General features: G+C 43.6%; 1 protein-coding gene across 4 annotated transcripts in view; it reads left to right on the top strand.

The window, feature by feature from the left end:
* PLCB4 (phospholipase C beta 4) overlaps nt 1-18,120 on the top strand; it is a 92,152-nt gene that overhangs the window by 406 nt on the left and 73,626 nt on the right. For all 4 annotated transcript variants that reach the window (XM_066639102.1, XM_066639101.1, XM_066639105.1 and 1 more), the window contains exons 2-5: nt 3,075-3,155; nt 4,134-4,193; nt 5,372-5,515; nt 16,418-16,497. In XM_066639102.1, the coding sequence (XP_066495199.1) occupies nt 3,075-3,155; nt 4,134-4,193; nt 5,372-5,515; nt 16,418-16,497 (365 nt within the window). The remainder of the gene's footprint in view (nt 1-3,074; nt 3,156-4,133; nt 4,194-5,371; nt 5,516-16,417; nt 16,498-18,120) is intronic.

Raw genomic sequence — 18,120 nt, 5'->3', positions numbered from 1 at the left:
TTTACCATACTTCTCCAAAAAGTTGCTTCCACTGAGAAATTTTGGTTTATGTGACCTTGATCATTCTCTGTCTGTTTGGTAACCAAATATTTACCCTTGATGTTGTATTCTTGAAGAAGTTCCTCTTCTAGATGCATCAGCAGGCTGTCCTCCCATAACAAGAGAAAACTGGCTTTTTTCTCTGCAGCAAGGCAGAAGATCATTCAATATGATTTGTGTATTATAAACTAATAAAAAGAACTAGTCCCATGGCACATGTGAGGCCTCCCTGTGGGGGAAGGGGAGGGCCTGCCCGGCTTTTCCGAGGGGGACCCCCTTGTGGAGGCCTCAGACTAGTTCCCCATAAGAAAGGGGGATTGTATCACCCGGCTCCCTCTCTTTGGGTTGGCAGCATTTGCCAGAGTCAGGAGCAGGGGCTGCTGTCACCAGTGCCTCCTGCCTGCTCTTCTAACTCCCAACTGCCTTGTCACCCCTGGCCACCAGGTTTATGTAGGGCAGACCCCTCCCTTTGGCCCCTCCCTTTCCCTCACAGGGATGGTACAAAAAGGGCCTGTCTCTGGGATTGCCCTCCCCTGGGATTACCAGCACTCCTCCCCTTCCTCTCTCTGTTTCCCTCCCACCTCCTCTCACCTGGAGCTGCCAGGGTTGCTTCTGAGATGGCTGGGAAAGCTGTTGCCTCTGCTCTGGTCTCTGCCTTTGGGGGGTGGGCAGGCCCTGCCCACCTGGGTCCTGTAGCTCTGCAGATGACGTCGGGAGGTCCAGCTGTGGGCTCCCGATATCACAGCCAGGTGCCCTGCCCGGCAAGGCAGGCCCTAGCTGGCTGGACGAGGGAGTGCTCCCCTTCTCCCCCGAGGTGGAGGAGGGGCGGCTGCCCAGCAGCCGAATGGCCTGCGTCCTGTCTCCCCCCTCCCTCCTCCAAGGCGGAGGGAGAAGCGGGGGGTTCGACATGCAGTGTTCTTCTGCTGCACTTTGCCGCCCACAGGAATGCCCAGGTAGCGTATGGGGAGGTGGCCCCATGCTCCACCGGCTTCCTCCCTGATCCTCTGACCCAGAAGTCCTCTCCCTGGGTAAGTTGGGGACCTGTGGGAGGAGGGGAACCCCGACAGCACATAATAGGGAATACACTGTGAATGTATAAAAGATAAAAATTTTGAGCTTGTTGTCTTTTTATTAAATCCCATGATGAATAGTCTTTTTAGGAGTAGATTAGTTGGACGCTCTGTTTCACTGAACTTAACAGGCATGCATTCTTTGGTGCTTAACAGGCTTCATGTATAGAGAGTGTCTATCAAGCACTTGATAGGTGAGCTAGAGGCTCTGTTTACAGGACCAATAACAGACAAATAAACAAGTTTCAATAAATCCCTTCAGTAATATTTCACTTCATTATCCAATCTAGTTGAATGAAGAAAAGGTATTTTTAAACATTAAGGCCTGCCAAGGCAGCTAGAATTCTTATACCCCGTGTTCACAGCAGTAGCAAATACACTGCATGGTATGTGAATACATACAGGGAATGTATGACTTGCTTATGATTTGTGAATGGTACTTCATCACTTCATTGTGTTTTTTTCCTGCCAAGACTGTTCCAGTGAATGAGAGCTCAGTTGGTATTATAAATGAGGGGCTTTCCAGTCCATCGTGGGAACTGTTCCTCTTGTGCTGAGGGATCACCATTGGCCAGTTGCTCCCAAATTGTGAGCTGTGGAGCCACAGAAACCGACTGGGGGAGCCATGGAATCCTTGCAAAAAACCCCATCACCCTAAACCAGGGGTGTTCAAACCCCAGCCCGGGGGCCACTTGTGGCCCTCGGGGGCTTTCAATCAGGCCCTCTGGGAGCCTCCAATGAGCCTCTGGCCCTCCAGAGACTTGTTGGAGCCCGTGCTGGCCCGATACAACTGCTATCAGCAAGAGGACGACTGTTTGACTTCTCACCTGAGCTATGGGACAAGGGCTCCTTCCACTACTTGCTGTTTCACATCTGTGATGTGCTGTTTCATGTCTGTGATGCAGCAGTGGCAGCAAAGGAAAACTGGCCTTGCTTTGTGCAAGGCCTTTTATAGGCCTTGAGCTACTGCAAGACCTTCATTCATTCATATAAGTTCCATCTCTAATGTATTCATTTATGTAAATTTATTCAAATTTTAAATTGTAAATTAATTCTTTTTTCCCCAGCCCCTGACACAGTGTCAGAGAGATGATGTGGCCCTCCTGCCAAAATGTTTGGACACCCCTGCCCTAAACAATGTATAGGATTGTGGTCCTAATGGAGAGCTCTGGCCAGTGGCCCAGTAGGTCAAGGAAGCTGCCAGTCAAAAAAGTTTGAGAACCACTGCCATAGGATATAACAGAGCCTTGTCACTCCTGCATAGCCTCTTTTCTGACTGCTGTTTGTTGGTGTCTTTTCTCTGTCCTTTTTTTTTCCCTTTCAGATTGTCAGCCCTGTAGGAAAGGAAACCATCTTTTCATTTATTTTGCTATGTGAACCACTTTGAACTTTTTGTGGAAAAGTTGTGTATAGACATTTTAGTAGTTAATAATTCCTCTTGATGATGATGATGATGTATTGGTAATATTTGGATTTTGGCTTTATGCTGTATTGATCCACTAGTCAAAATGGAAAAGAGAGGCCTAAAGGAGAAGTCTGAAGATCAGATTTTCTGGATGAGGCCATGCCTCCAGTGGAAACTTTCTAACCAGTAAAAATAACATGGGTGTGTGTGTGGGGGGGGGGGGGGGAGCAGGCGTGCAGTTGGATTTGCTAACACAATTGCAAAGAGAAAATGGTAGTGCTCCCACTCCTGTTGTGGTTTTGTCCTATTCTGCTCCCCCCCCCCGTGTTATTTAAAAGCCACACAGAAAAATGGAGGGCCACATTATGCGTTAATTGTAGCATGGCATTTGAACCTAACAATTGTGTGCCGATTTTTCTTTTGGGGTAACTGTATAGTTAATATGCTGTTATTAAAATGTGCAAGTATCTTTGCCTCTGAGCTGCAAATGTGGACTGGATAATCTGTGCAAGATAATTCATTCTTGAATAGTCCAATATTTCATTTTTCTTCTTCCACAGGAATCCTTTGTCTTTGAACCAAACTGTCTCTTTAAAGTGGACGAATTTGGCTTTTTTCTAACATGGAAAAGTGAAGGAAAGGTATAACTGTAGTGATTTCAGGATCATTATTGACTATCTGTATTGAACACTTGTATCCCCAGGCCTGGAAGTAGTGCTCTCTGTTCTGTAAGCTGCTACTCTTAAAAAGGAGAGTTTTAATTTGGTGAGGGAGAGCATACAAGTGGAAACCAGTTTTCATATGTGTTCATTTTGTGGGTTTATTGTTTATATATTTGGTTGGTTGGGGAGGAGCAAAGCCATCCTAGCACCTCCCCCTTCCTAGTAATCATTTGTTTACTGGAAGAAGTATGGGGAAGAGATCTGTCAGTACTAAGATGCTCACAGAACAATAAAATGGTGCAGGAATATAGAGGCGTCCCCTGGTATCTGCGGATCCAGAATTCTCTTTTTCAGTTATCAACAGTTCCCGCTGATACCGGGGGTATCACTTTTAAAATGTGTAGAAAGTAAAGAAAAGAGCTTCCCCCCGCCATTGTGCAGTGAAACCACTTCATTTTGAGGGCTCCAGGTAGTCTTCTGAGCTCGCTACAGTTTCTTCCGGCTTGTACACAGGCCCTTCCTTTACCCAGGCTGCCCCAAAATATGCCAATATGACCATCTTGATTATGGCCTTGGGAACAAGTTATCTTGGTATTGTCTCTCCCTACCTCTCTCTGCCCACTTTGGCACTGATCATTTTGCTTCACTAGTGTGACCTCCTAAGTTATTCTTATGACATCACAGTGGTCTATAGAAGCTTTTCATCCATCCCATTCACATAGAAACCAGATTTGTATCTGCTGAGTAGTCTCTGAGTTTATGTAGGTTTGTAGGTATTTCCACAGCCCCCTCTAAGATTACTAAGACTGTGGGTCAGTTTGCATATTTTATGTGAAATAGAGTATTCTTTGTGTTAATTCTGATTGCCCGTTCTGCTCATTTTCTATATTTCCTCTTTGGATTTGTTCTGCATTACATAAAATCTAGGAGCTTATGCTGTTTCCTTTGTTGTTTCAGGAAGGGCAAGTTTTAGAATGCTCCCTGATCAACAGTATTCGCTTTGGAGCAGTACCAAAGGTATTTCTGTACTTTATTTTACAGCATTGTTTTAAACAATAAGTATTGATTTGAGAGCAAGTAATGGAACTTTCTGTGTAAGATTACCACCTACCTGTTTCAAAAGCTGCTGAATGCACATCCTTGAATAGAAATCAGAAAATAAAGATTCGGCACAACTTTTGAAATTTGTGCAAGCAAGCAAGCATTTTAAAGAATTTTTAAATTCAAAGGGCACCTTTCATTCACAGTTAAACATGTTTCAAGTTCCATTGATTAGTGGTAAAGTTTTAAACATTCATTTAGTGTTTTAAATTTGTGAGTCTGGAAAGTGCTTACCCGTGGCTGGATCACACACAAGTAGTTGTTTATTTTAAATTAAATGTTATTCTATAACTTGCTTTTATGTGGTGTTTATATGGTACCATCCATGTATATGGCACTTTACAATGTATCAAAGGGCAGCCTTCTCTGCTATGGGGCTCACAATCTGGAAACAGACATGGTTATTCATATTTTAAGAAAAACTTCAACAGGAGTAATAACAAGATACAGAATATTGAGTTGTGGCCACTTCTACAACTGGCTATAAAACTCCATCCTTTGGCAGTGTAGGTTGACCTTGATGGGCTCCTCAGAGGACAGACTGCGACCTACATGACACTATGCTTACTGCCAGTAAATCATCCTTGAAGCCTTTAACTATAGGACATACTTTGGCTATGGGACTTGCCCCTGTAGATGCACAAAATTTTATGAAAATGCAGCTTAACAGCACCTTAAAAAGAATTCCTTTGTGGGATGAGTGAGAAAAAGACAGATGCTACAGACTTGATTGTTTTTGCTGGTTTGACAATTCGACTGTATCACAGCCATGGGATGAGTGCAAGCATAACCTTTAATTAGGGAGACTATTGATAGACTACCACCAGTTCTGTAGTGCCTCAAGGTTCTGTCCTATGAATGATACCTTTTGTATAATCAGCAATTGGGTTTTAAATTCTTTGTTGTGTCTTTGTGATTCAGCCATGCTGTTCAGGAAGTGAAGTCTTTTCAATTGTACACTTAAAGTGTTGATGCAAATCTTAAACAAAGGCAACAAAGAAATATTTACAAATTGAATATACAGAAGAAAAGACAAGAGATCCCTTTTCTGTTTTAACCTGGATGCCTAACGAGGTGTTTATTGTATTTAACAGGATCCAAAAATTCTAGCTGCTCTTGAGGCTGTTGGTAAAACAGAAAATGAACTGGAAGGACGTACAGTGTGTGTCTGCAGTGGCACAGATCTGGTGAACATCAGTTTCACATACATGGTCGCCGAAAGCACAGAAGAAGCAAAGGTATGACATGGTTAAATATAACTCCTAGTCTGTGATGCAGTGTTTTTCTATAATAAATCCCTTTAATACTCTGCAAACATCCAGGGGAATCATGTTGAAGGCAGATCTCCTGAATGTATGGAGAATGCATGTTGCCAAAAAATGAGCTAATTTTGACTGGGTTGACGCCATGCTTCTCAAAGGGTTTGGGAATCTGCTTCCCGCTCCATGTGGGAAAACGTTTGCATGGCAAATCAGGAAGTGTGTAGATGTGTGATAAAAAGTTAAATTGCAGTGAGAGATGTTATCTAAGACTCCTGAAAGTAGAACTGCTAGAATGCTTTTGTTGAAAATTCACCTAGAACATTTTAAAGAATAAGATTATAAACTTGAATTATTATTATATTTTTAAAGGCATGTTTATATCTTTTTCCATTGTGGGTTATAAAGACTAACTGGAAAAACAAATTGTCTGACACGACAATGTTTAACAAAACAACCTCAAAACACTAAAACTATGGATATTTGAATTAAAGGCACTACATTTAGGAAACTGCCATACTGAGTCAGACCATTGGTCCATCATCGCCAGTATTGTCTGCTCTGACTAGTAGTAGCTTTCCAGGGCTTAGGCAAATATCTGTCTTACCTCTGCTTCCTGGAAACCAGTCTGGGCCTTTCTGCGTGAAAAAGTGTGTGCTCTGTCCCTGAGCTTTGGACCCTCTCTGTTATTCTGAAACACTTTCAGTTCTGCAGTAGTTTCCTTTATATAATTACGAATGTATTATTTTGCTTTACTACTTACTGTATTCCTGTGCTGGCTATAGTCAAGGCTGAGGGCCAGGAGGATTTTTGTATGGTGTCATATGTAGGGTTACCATATAAACAGAGTGCCTATACCTTTCACCATTGTATAGAACAGGGGTGTCCAAAGTTTTTGGCAGGAGGGCCACTTCAGCTCTCTGACACTGTGTTGGGGGCCGGGGAAAAAAAGAATTAATTTACATATAAATTAATTGGTTCGGAATTAATTGGTGCCCTTGGTTCGGAAATCCACAGCTCGGGTGCTGGACTATCGTCCTGCTCTGAAGGGGTTGCACTCCCTCTGAAGGAGCAGGTCCACAGCTTGGGGGTTCTCCTGGATCCACAGCTGCTCCTGGAGTCCCAGGTGGCGGCGATGACCAGGGGAGCCTTTCTTCAGCTTCGGCTGATTCGCCAGCTGCAACTGTACCTGAGCTGCGCGGACCTGGCCACAGTAACCCATGCCCTAGTGACATCTAGATTAGATTATTGCAATGTGCTCTACGTGGGGCTGCCTTTGAAGACGGTCCGGAAATTACAACTAGTACAGAACGCGGCTGCTCGTGTGGTTGCCGGGGCACGTCGGTTTGACTCTGTCGAGCCGTTGCTCTGGCGGCTACACTGGTTGCCGGTTCTGTTCCGGGCCCAATTCAAGGTGCTAGTTTTGACTTTTAAAGCCCTTTACGGCTCGGGTCCGGGGTATTTGAGGGACCGCCTCCTTCCTTACAATCCGGCCCGTGCTCTTAGATCTTCTGGGGGGGCCCTTTTGACTGTGCCGCCACTAAGAGATGTGAGAGGGGTGGCGGCCAGGAAGAGGGCCTTCTCGGTGGTGGCCCCCGAACTGTGGAATACCCTCCCCTTAGAACTGAGAACTGCTCCCTCGTTGCTAACGTTTCGGCGTGGACTAAAGACCTTTTTATTTCAAAAAGCTTTTAATTGTTGACAGGCTGACTGGCGTTCTTGTTTTTTATATGAAAATCCACGGGGTTTGTTTTGTTTTTAGCTTTTTAATCATTGTAAATTGTTTTTAACTGTTTTTCATGTTGTATTTTTAAATTGTTTGTTAGCCGCCTCGTGTGCCTGTTGGGCAAAAAGGCGGGGCACAAATTAATAATAATAATAATAATAATAATAATAATAATAATAATAATAATAATATAATATAAAATTTGAATAAATTTACATAAGTTTACAGAAATGAATATATTAAAGATGAACTTATACGAATGAATGACGGTCTTGCAATAGCTCAAGGTCTATAAAAGGCCTTGCACAAAGCCAGGCTGGCCTTTCCTTTGCTGCTGCTACTGCATCACAGACGTGAAACAGCAAGAAGTGGAGGGAGCCCTCATCCCACAGCTCACGTGAGAGGTCAAACAGTCACTCTCACGCTGTGAGCAGTTGCATCGGGCCAGTGTGGGCTCCAACAAATCTCTGGAGGGCCAGAGGCTCATTGGAGACTGGGGGCTTCCTGAGGGCCGCATTGAGAGGCCTCGAGGGCCGCATGTGGTCCCAGGGCCAGGGTTTGGGCACCCTGGTATAGAAGAAGGAATTTTGGCAGGTTCAGCTTTTTTAACCCTTCCATGTTGAGCTGCACCTGCCAAAATTCTTCTATACAATTGTTTAAGGTATAGGCACTCTGTTCCCTTTTGTATCTGGTAACCCTAGTAATATGGAATTATTATTGACTCACATAGTAAAACAGGATCAAAATGTTGTGCTTCACTTCTGTAGACTCAGTATTTTGGACTGTGGATCAAAGATGATTTTCAGTAAATGCTCTTATAGGAGCAACTATGCTAGACATGTGACTTGTACATTCTGATTTCTGAAAGTCCCAATGCATACACTATTTCAGGGCCATCGCAAGAAGGAACATTTGGACATACTTTGTGGTGAGCAAGGCAGAAAACCAGATGGCTTCATAGGACTATCCATCAATCCACTTACACAGTTTAGTTCGAATGGCATTGAGATGTCACATAAATCCACTTACTGACAATGGTTTGCTGCATGCTAGAACTTCTTCTATAGTGCAACCACTTAGCAGAAACGATATCAGCAAACATGTCTGTACTAGGCATGAATATCCTTATAGCATATTCTCCTGCAATAATAGCCTTACAGCAGATATATACACTGGTTCTTCCATGTTTACTACTGAAAGTGTACAGAAGCTAATGGAGCCAGATTGACCTGTAGTGAGAAAGGACCCATGTCCTTTGGCTCTTCATGCTGTGACTGATTCACCCCATTAAATGAAAATGCAAGAAGTAGTAGTACAACCTTATATACACACAACTGTGTCCTAATAGCAATGGGCTGACTGCCAGCTCAATTTTAGTTTGGTTGTGAGCATCATGGCACATATGCATATCAATTTATATGGGGAAAGATAATATTCTCACGAAGATGTTAGTTTAGGGAACACAGGCTAAGTACAAATAGTTCATCAGGGAAAACAGAAGCTTAGCTTTAATGGCTAAGAGAGCTTAATAGCATCTTCAACTCAGATGTAGTTGCAAAACAACCATTAACGTTTAATGGGCAGTATTTCCATCGCCACTGATGTGAAAATACTATTACTACAGTTTAGTTATTATGCTTTATGTAACAGAAGCACTAGAGTACGTGAAGTGGAATGCTTCTGCATTTCTGCTCATCTGAGAGATAGTTACAGAGTTGGGGTTACTTTTTGATTGCAAAAGAAATTAGTCTATAAATTTCCTCCACTGGATACTTGATGGTTTTTATTTTAATAGAAAGTAGAATTGCAGACACTGGGAAGAAGTAGCTACACACATACATGAGATAAAACATACTAAAATAAATATAAAAGCCATCCAGTTTACTGCTGCTTCTTTATTTGCGATCCGGTTTTGTGTTGCAGAGGGTCTGCTTGTGAACAAGGCAACCACATAGGTCTTTACCTATATCTCTGTGTCTGAAGTCTGTAGTTAGAGAGTTTTTATTTTTCCTCTTTGTTTGCACTCGTCTCCCCAAACCTTGATCTTATCTCCAGGGTACATAGTGAATAAGCTATCAGGGGCTTGAGCAGGCAAAATCCCTCTCCACTAAACATATTCCATTTTCTTGTTTTTAGCTGTCATCTCCACATTTCATGGCTCAGTTACCCACAACATTTTTGAGGTCTCGGAAGCTCTTGTTGGCTTGGTTTTTGGTCTTTTGTTTTTGAATTTGTAATCTAATGTACGTTTAATTTGTAATGTACGTAATCTAATGTACTGAATACCTAGGGAGTCCAAGTATGTAGAAACTGCTCCTCTTAATTTTTGAGTGGCACCATTTTACTTGTAAACCGATCAGCATGGGACTAACCAAGTTTAGTATTAAAGGGAATACTGTTGGAGCAAATGATGACCCAGTAATTATATGTTCTTTTAGTCTCTGGGTGTAATCCTTGATTGATATCTTAGTTCAATTCCCAGGTTACTAAAATAGTTAGACCTGACAATTCAAAGAACGCTAACTACTGTGTTTATTTAGAAAACAGTGAAACCAAGGGATTGTGTAATTCTGGGATTAACATTTAATACCAACCTTGATTTGAAAATCTTGGCAGTTCCTTAGCTCTGTTCCTGTAGTTAAGCTATAAGGGAGAACAAAAAAGGAGGGCAAGGTCACAGAAGATTTTCCTTAGAGGTTATTTCATTGAACATGCAGAAATCTTCTGCAGTGTTCGTCAAAAATTGTTCATTAAAAAATCGTTTTGCTCCTTTTTTTCTGGACTGTCTCCTAGAATTGCTGATCCTGATGGAGTCTTTCCACATTTTTTTCTACTGATTCATGTGGCTTCTCATGTCCTGTGGAATAGGTCCTCCTGAAGTACAGTCTGCTGTGCTGTAAAATAGTGGTTTTTCCAAGAAACCTTGCATTATCAAAAATCACTTTATAACAACAATTGTTTCAATAGGAAGAAGGGGGTTAGGGGCTAGAGTTTCAGACCCACTTTTTCTCTCATCAGCACTATCAGAAGCACAGCATTTCTTTCATTCTTCCCGCTTTTATCGCACGTTCCTAAGATGATCGAAAAAGCATAAAATCAAAATGGATTGCTATTCACAAGCATCAAAAGTGCTTATATTAAATTCTTCTCACTTAGGCAGCCTTTTTCAATCTTTGCTTTCTGAAAACTTGGGTAGAATTTTCCATTGAATTCCAGTGGCTTCCTGATATTGTGCCTATGGTGGTGGCCAACTTGAAGATGGGGGGGGGGGCACTTTATGCTGCAGTGCTTGCTGAATGAGGGGCCTCGAGGGAATCGTATGTCAGTCTTTATGTGCAGGGTGGAAAAGAAACAAACTCCAGAAAGATGAACAAAGTGAATATAAAAATAAGCGTTTATAGGCCCAGTGCATTTCAGAAAGATGCCTTTTTCTGGACCTTAAATAAAATTCATTCCAATAGTATAGTAGTAGAATGCATTTCAACAAGTTAGGACTATCCTGACAAGTCTGTGACCCCAAAGGAACAAATGCAGGTCTTATATACACACTGCCTTTTACCTCACTGGTGAAGCACAATGGCAGCTTCAGACTCAGAGGTGATGATGAGTTGGCTGGAAAAAAATGATGCTGTAAGCTTGGTTTACTACTGTGGGAGTAGCATTGCCTGACCTTAGTCTCAGCTGTTGCTGGTCTTTTTGGCTGGACTTCCACTGTACATACCTCTTGTGGCAAGAGCACACATGCCTTTAAGTAAGACAACCATTTTTATGCTCTTTTGATCATTTGTAGATGAGTCAGGATGGGTACAACAGCAATAGCAATATGAGATGGAAAACCTCCATATCAGAATCTCCCAACTTAACACACAATCCTGCCCCTACTTCATTGTCATTGAAATCAACAGGGTTGTGAAACCGTTTCAAAACAGTGCTTATCTGCATGTTTTTCAGCGTTCTACTTGTATCGCCTCTGAAGCATGCTATACTGTAGTGCTGCTGACACCTGCTGGCATCCTCTTAATTTTTTTAACAGAGGAGAGTCTCTTTGGATGTGCTGTACAATTTTTTTTATCTCTGAGATGAAAACATAAATCCTTGGCATTTCTTTAAATTCAAGGCCATTTTGAAAGCTACCTGTTTTCTAGAGAAACGGGAGTAAAACTATTGTGTTGTGACATTTTCTCTTGCTCAAGAGGTGACTTTTTCTGTAGCTGGTTATATCAGCACCTCAGTATCTAATGTGGGCATGGGTTCCTGGAAAAGCCCTCCAATGGAAAATGAATATTCGAGAAAGCGTATTATGCAATCTGATCAACTCATTTTAGGTGCCACTTCAATATATTGATGTGAAGAGAAGAAAGAACAAGCAACAAGCAAAGCAAAACAGGGTTGTTTTCAATTGAAACAGGAACCGGTTGACTGTTTTATCTTCCTTTGGATAGATATCCAGTTCCTCAGTAATAATAATAATAATACAGGTATTTATATACCACCTTTCTTGGTCGTCAGATTTCTCCTCAGACTAATTCAAGGTGGTTTACATAGGCAGGCTGTTCTAAATCCCTGTAGGGATTTTTACAATTGAAGAAAGGTTCTGTCTTTCAAGAACCGCACAACATTTCAGATGGATCTTTTCTGGTCTGGTATCACATTCTGGTCTCCAGTTGCCTCCCATGCAGGCTGACAAGCAGCTCCCTCATCTCTCACTTGAAGGGCGGCCAAGACGCTTCTTCGCTCACACCAAAGAGCAGGTGGAATAACTCAGCTAGGCTTGTCAGCTGCTTCAAGGTCTCACCATTCATGGTGACAGTGGCCTCGAACTGGCAACCTTCAGATGTTATCTTCAGGCAAACGGAGGCTCTACCCTCTAGACCAGACCTTCTCCATAGATCTGTGGCTCTATAAGACTTATAGTGCTGAACTCAAGTGTCGTCGTCCCCCACCTTTTATGATCTGATTTCATAGCTGCTGAAATTTGGATTTGGCTTGTTGGGCTCATTGTCACCCAACCCTCCTTGTTTGTCACTGCCTCTTTACCAAGCAAACCATCTAGTTGTGGGTGTGGGCAGCAAGATGGTGCCATAGAAAGAGCTGGCTTGGAAGGCCTGATTGTTAAGATTAGGTAATGTTTTCTAACTTTAGTCCCTCTTTGAGTATGTTCATTCATGGAGTGCATATAGTTTCCAGTGCCTCTTAGTGTAAGTATTGGAAAGGCTGGGAAGAAGGAAGTTCTGGCACAGATTTCCCCTGGCTTGTGACAATATTCTAAAGTTTTGCAAGAAAGCTAGAGGGGAGGAGGAGATAAAGCTAATTATAAGGCAAGCTGGGTAGGAGGGATGGTAGAAGGAAGCTTGCCCATTAATACTTGCAAACAAGTGAGTTGTGGGTTGCAGTCCTAGTGGGAAACTTGATATTGATATAACTTAATTGCAAGTTATATAAACTATCTTGCCATTACCTTGATGTAAACTATCCTTGAATTTAAACCATCATATCTAGGTCAGGTATTACCCAGAGAGATTCAGTTTTCATGCTTTTCTAACAGTTTATTCTGCCAAGATTGCTAATGACTGTAAACTGTGTTTCATAAAATCATCAAATCCAATCTGTACAATCATGAAGTAGTGGAAGTAAAATAAAATCAAAATGGAGAACCACAACAGTTGAGTTACATTGCTATTCTTATGTCACCAGAAAAGGCATCTTAGTGACTGGGAAAGTGCTTTCTAGAAAAATAGGAAGCAAAGAAAAGAGTTTAGCAGAATACAAGTTTAGGCTCCAGAGCTTCCTGATGTCTGTTCTCTTTTAGGCAATTCACTGCAGTTCTTAAATGTGTATAGTTAAATATCAGCATATATTTTATGTTACAATACTTACTTTGGGCTAAAACTGCCAACAGCAAATGAAGTAGGCTTATTTGTACAGACTATTAATAGAAAACTTAATAAATCAATTAGGAGTAACCGGCCATGAACTGTTGCCATAGTGCTGTAGCTTGAGCATTTATCTGGTGGCAAACAGACTATCCTGCTAATTGGCAAGTGTGGTGTTTGTAGGATCAAGGACTAGGCTATTTGAAGAACATTTTAATAAAAAGTAGAGGAACTAATTTCTTTTAAAATAAACTACCTAATACTGGCTCGAGTGTGTTGGCTACCAAATCCTACAATGTTCTCTTTCAAGCAGGATTTAATGCCAAAAGAGCAGCACTGTGAGATTATTTAAACCTGAATGAAAACACCCAAAGTTTTATAAGCAGCTTGTGAAAAAAATTAAGGGGTATTCAAGATATATGATGGGATGTTAAGTGTCTTAAAACTCATTTCAGAGTCTCAATGAGACCAGTCATATATTTTTGGAATTTCAATTTTGTTCTTCCCCAGTGTCTGACAGCTCATTTAAATGTGGGTATTTGCCTCCAGTCTCTAGTCTTAGCGTTTCTGACCTTTTCTAAAAATTGTTTGGATAAGGCTGAGGTATTCAATCTGTGCATACCGCCTCCCTCAGGAGGCGTGGCCAGCCAATAGGGGTGTCAGGAGGCATCTAGGGAGAGAGGTGCTCTGCTCAGCTGCCTGCTGACTTGCTGCTTTTCTGCAGCTGTGAATGAGGTGGGTGGGGCAGCGTGAGGCTGGGAGGGCGTGTGAAACAGGGTGGGGGGAGGTTGGAGAGAAGGCTGGCTGGGCAGCAGCAGAGGTGCTGCATCTCATCAGCACAGGGCGAGCTCCTGGCAGGCTTCAAACTGGGAGGCAAGCCTGAGCTAGAGAGAGCAGCTCAACGCTTTCCTCGGCTTGGGAAGGAGGGCGCTAGCCTGCTCTTAGTGGGGGGGGGGGTGTTCAAATGCCCCAGCTTGCATTCCTCTGTCTTGCCTGGGGGGAACAGGGGTGGCATCTGCATGTTGGGGGTGTATGTGTGTGAGCAGCCCCCACCTACTTTGGGCTGAGTTGTAATCTTGCTCGTTGTGGCTGCAATCCTTTTCACACTTTCCTGGGAGCGCATTGACTCAATGCACTCCCATTGACTCAAATGGGACTTACTTCTGAGGAGACCTACATAGGCTTGGGGCCTGTGTCAGCTTAACCAAGGATCTTCACGTTTCTCTTTTTCCTCTCCCTTCAAAAAAGAAAAAAAGCCACTCTTGATGGCTTTGCCTCCAAAAATTGATTAAAAAATAAAAATACCCATTCCTTTTCAGCCATCCCCCTTTTGCCTCCTGCCTCCTTTTCAGGGGGGGAGGGGTACTCTTTTGGCTGCTATTGAAGACAGAACGCACAATCCTAGCTAGGTCTACTCAGAAGTAAGTCCTATTTTGTTCAGTGGGGCTTACTCTCAGGTAAGTGTGGTTACGATTGCAGCCTCAGAGTGCTGACAGCTTTTTTTGTTTCTAGTGTATAATTATAACACCTTCATCCCCATTTTGGGGTTAACTGAGGTGAGGTGTTGTAATGGGGAGCCGTGGTCAATGGCTACCAGGTTCAGGGGAGGCGCGAGCTGGAAAAGTTCGAGAACCACTGGGATAAGGTATTCACGAGCAGTTACAAAAATTTTCTTCTACTCTAAAAAACTACAAAAAGTTTAGAGTAGTTCTTGAATTCTTCCTGTTTCACTAAAACTCAGAATTATACATTTCTTTGTAGTTTCGTTCATGAGCATCTTGGCATTTTAAGAGCTTCCCAGAGCATGGAGAAGCGAACATGAGCCAGAGATATCTGCATGTGCAACAGGGCTGGGTTAGGTTGGTTTTAGCAAAACACACAGAATGCCCATCCCCATTGTGTTTCAGGGCCCAGTCCTTAACACTTGCAGCATTGGTGTTGAGCGGTGGCGCTGTGTGTTGCAAATGTGCCTGAGGCACATCTGCAGCTCCTGGAGAGGAGGGGCTGTCAGTACTGAGCCTCAGCACCCCATGGAGGGCCAGTCAGTGCTCCATCAGCAGCAGCTCTCAGTAAGTAGTTTAGGGTCAAGGGCAGGGAGTAGGTAGAATTGGCAGGGAAAGAGTGGGAGGAAAGTGGTACTGGCAGAGCTCTGCTGTGCCAGATTCTGAACTTTGTATTGGGCCAGACGGCCTGACACGGTGTCTGCAGTGGCAAAATAGCCATTGCAGACCTGAGAAACCTGATTACGGGGCTTGGGGCTTTCCCCGGGGGAAGGGGACTAAAATCCCCTTTCCCTGAGGAGCCTCCCAGTGACTTCCCAGCACCCATTGGATCCAGTAGTAGCTGCTTTGGTGCCACTATTCCATGGGTGCCCTGAAGCTCGGGGTTGGGCTGTCAGTCATTAACCACCTTTGAAATTCAGTAGGGTTTCAGAAATAGTTTGCAGCATACCAGGGGAATAGGAAACACTGACAGGAGGCTTGTTATAAAGCCGATCACAGTACTATATTCTCTGCAAATGTTGCAGTACTGATGATTAACCCTGCTCAGTTCACGATCAGTAAGTTTAATGAGATACCAAACTTTAAAATCAACACTGTTATGAAATTGTGAACACAGTTTGCCAGTGAGCCCTGGAACCTGAGAAGAGGTCCTAAGGGTTCAAAAAAAATGAGTAAGAGTAGCTGCTTTAAAGTATATCAAAGACAGGTGTGCTAGGGTAAGAGACTGCTACTGAAACGTACCTCAGTTTCAAAATATATTTCCCTGTTTGTGCACCCACACACTTTCTGATAAACAGAAGCCCATAGATCTCTTTGGATCCAAGCCTTGCAGCCCAATCCTAACCAGCTTTCCAGCACCAATACGGCCATGTCACTGGTGAGCACTCTGCATTCTGTGGTAGTGGAGGCAGTCATGGAAGCCTCCTCAAGGTAAGGGAACATTTGTTCCTTTACCTTGGGACTGCACTATGGTTTCAACAGTGCTACAAAGTTGGTTGGGATTGGGCTGCGTGACTAATAACGCAACATCAGTGGCAATTAGCTATAGAAATTATTAATTAGCAGTAGCTGTCATGGTTGGTTTAGTTAATGCAGTTGTTTGATACAGATCAAATCCGGTGATGTGACCTTACCTATAGCTCGTCTCTATTTTTTGTTAGCCTCTCCAAGTCTGAGTTTCCCACGTGGCTATTAACATAAACACATTTGTATTATAAACAAGCAAAAGCCTTCTGGCATTTCCCATAGCTAAATGTGTATGTACCCTTTTGTCTTTCAGCAATGGGTTGATGGACTCAGATCAATCATACGTAACTTTAGAGCTAACAACGTCTGTCCCATGACATGCCTCAAGAAACAGTAAGTCTTTTCTTCCCTCACCTCTTCAATTCTTATGTTGTTTCTGGCTGCATATTTTCTACATGCACTGTCAAAAAAATTTCCTTTCCTTACTTGGTCCAGCAAGAGATAGTATCTGGGCACTCTGCAGGAGACATTCCCTACAAATTCAAACAGCCATGAAATATGTGGTGTTAATTTATTCTTCATATTTTTTTCCCCACAAATAGAAATGTTCTCAAAGTTAGTATGCTCTCAGAGGGTACTCAAGTTCACTGTTGAACGTATAATCTGTTGATAGATGCAGTCATAGTGCTTGGCCTTGTCTGAACTTTTCCTGGTCTAGGAAAGAGAATTCGTGCCCAATTATGCACAAACAGTCTTGTTAGAGATGGGTAAATCCATATCAGTTTTGGAGTGGGTTTATTTTTTTCAATCTGGAAAAATATACAGGAGTTTTTTTGAACTGCTTTCCTCCCCTGCCTGCCAGCTTTCCCTGAAGCTGATTTCCCTTGCCCACCCTTATGAGCTCCATTATACTTTCCCAAACCAAACTTGTCTTGCAGCAGAAGCAATAGCAATAGAGTAGACAACTATTCCTTAGACCAGTGCTTCCCAAACTCCTACAGGGGAGTTTGGAGCACTGTAAGTGTGTGTGTGGGGGGGGGGCCTATGGCAGCAACATGATACCCAGGATCACATTGCTGCAAGGGGGAGGGGTTGTTTTTTAAAAAAACTGACTAAGGGAGTGCGGGGAGCCCTGCAGACACCTCTGCAGGGCTCCCCAAGCTTCCAAAACAGTAAAATGATTTTTTAAAAAACCCACTTCCTGTTTTCAGTTGAAAATTGGAAGTGGTTTTCAATCATGCTTTTTACTTTAACAGAGGCTTGGAGAGCCATGTAAAGGTACCTGCAGGGTTCCCCACACCCCCTAGAAGCTGGCACACCCTCAAGTAAGTGTAAAAAACCCCCACCAGGAGCGCAATCCTGGGGATCATGTTGCTGCCTCTCCCCCTCTCTGCCCTTTAAAGGGTCAGGGACAAGTGCTTCCTTGACTGATGGATTGCAACCCACCCGTTTGGGAACCACTGCCGAGCAGCCCAATTGTGAGCTGCCTGCAGCGCCCAGGCTTGGTGACTCCGTGGAGGGCTGCCGCTGGATCCTGTGCCTCCTGCACTACAGCGGGAGGCACCTTGGGAGAAGGGGACGTTTGTCCCTTTCCCCTGAGTAAGGGAAGCAGCCCCACAATGGGGCTACTCTCTTTAGCACAGAACCAAAAGGTCAGTGCTAAAGTAAAGGCGCTCGTGTAGGACATGCAGCCCTCCACGAGTGCCTTGGATCCTGTGGAGCTCAGCTCTGTGGATCCGCCTCTCCCCCTCCCCAGACATGTCTCCAGCCCACCCCCTGGCATGCCTCCCCCCTCCTTGCCTCCCCCACGCCCCCAGCCACACTCCCGCCTCCTGTTCTGCAGCCCAGCGGTCTGGGAGACCACCGAGCTGCAGAACCCGGGCGACTGTCACACGCTAGACCAGCTCCAGCTGGCACTGGGCTAGCTCTGGCGGGAGCCCAGTGGTGAGCCCCGCAAACGTGCCTTATGGCCATGCCCATGGACCACAGGATTGGGCTGTTAGACCTTACAAACCT

Source organism: Tiliqua scincoides, chromosome 1 (assembly GCF_035046505.1).
Source record: "Tiliqua scincoides isolate rTilSci1 chromosome 1, rTilSci1.hap2, whole genome shotgun sequence".
In the NCBI taxonomy this organism is placed as follows: Eukaryota; Metazoa; Chordata; class Lepidosauria; order Squamata; family Scincidae; genus Tiliqua; species Tiliqua scincoides.
Note: the sequence above shows the minus strand (reverse complement) of the source record. Positions and strands in the feature narration are given on the sequence as shown.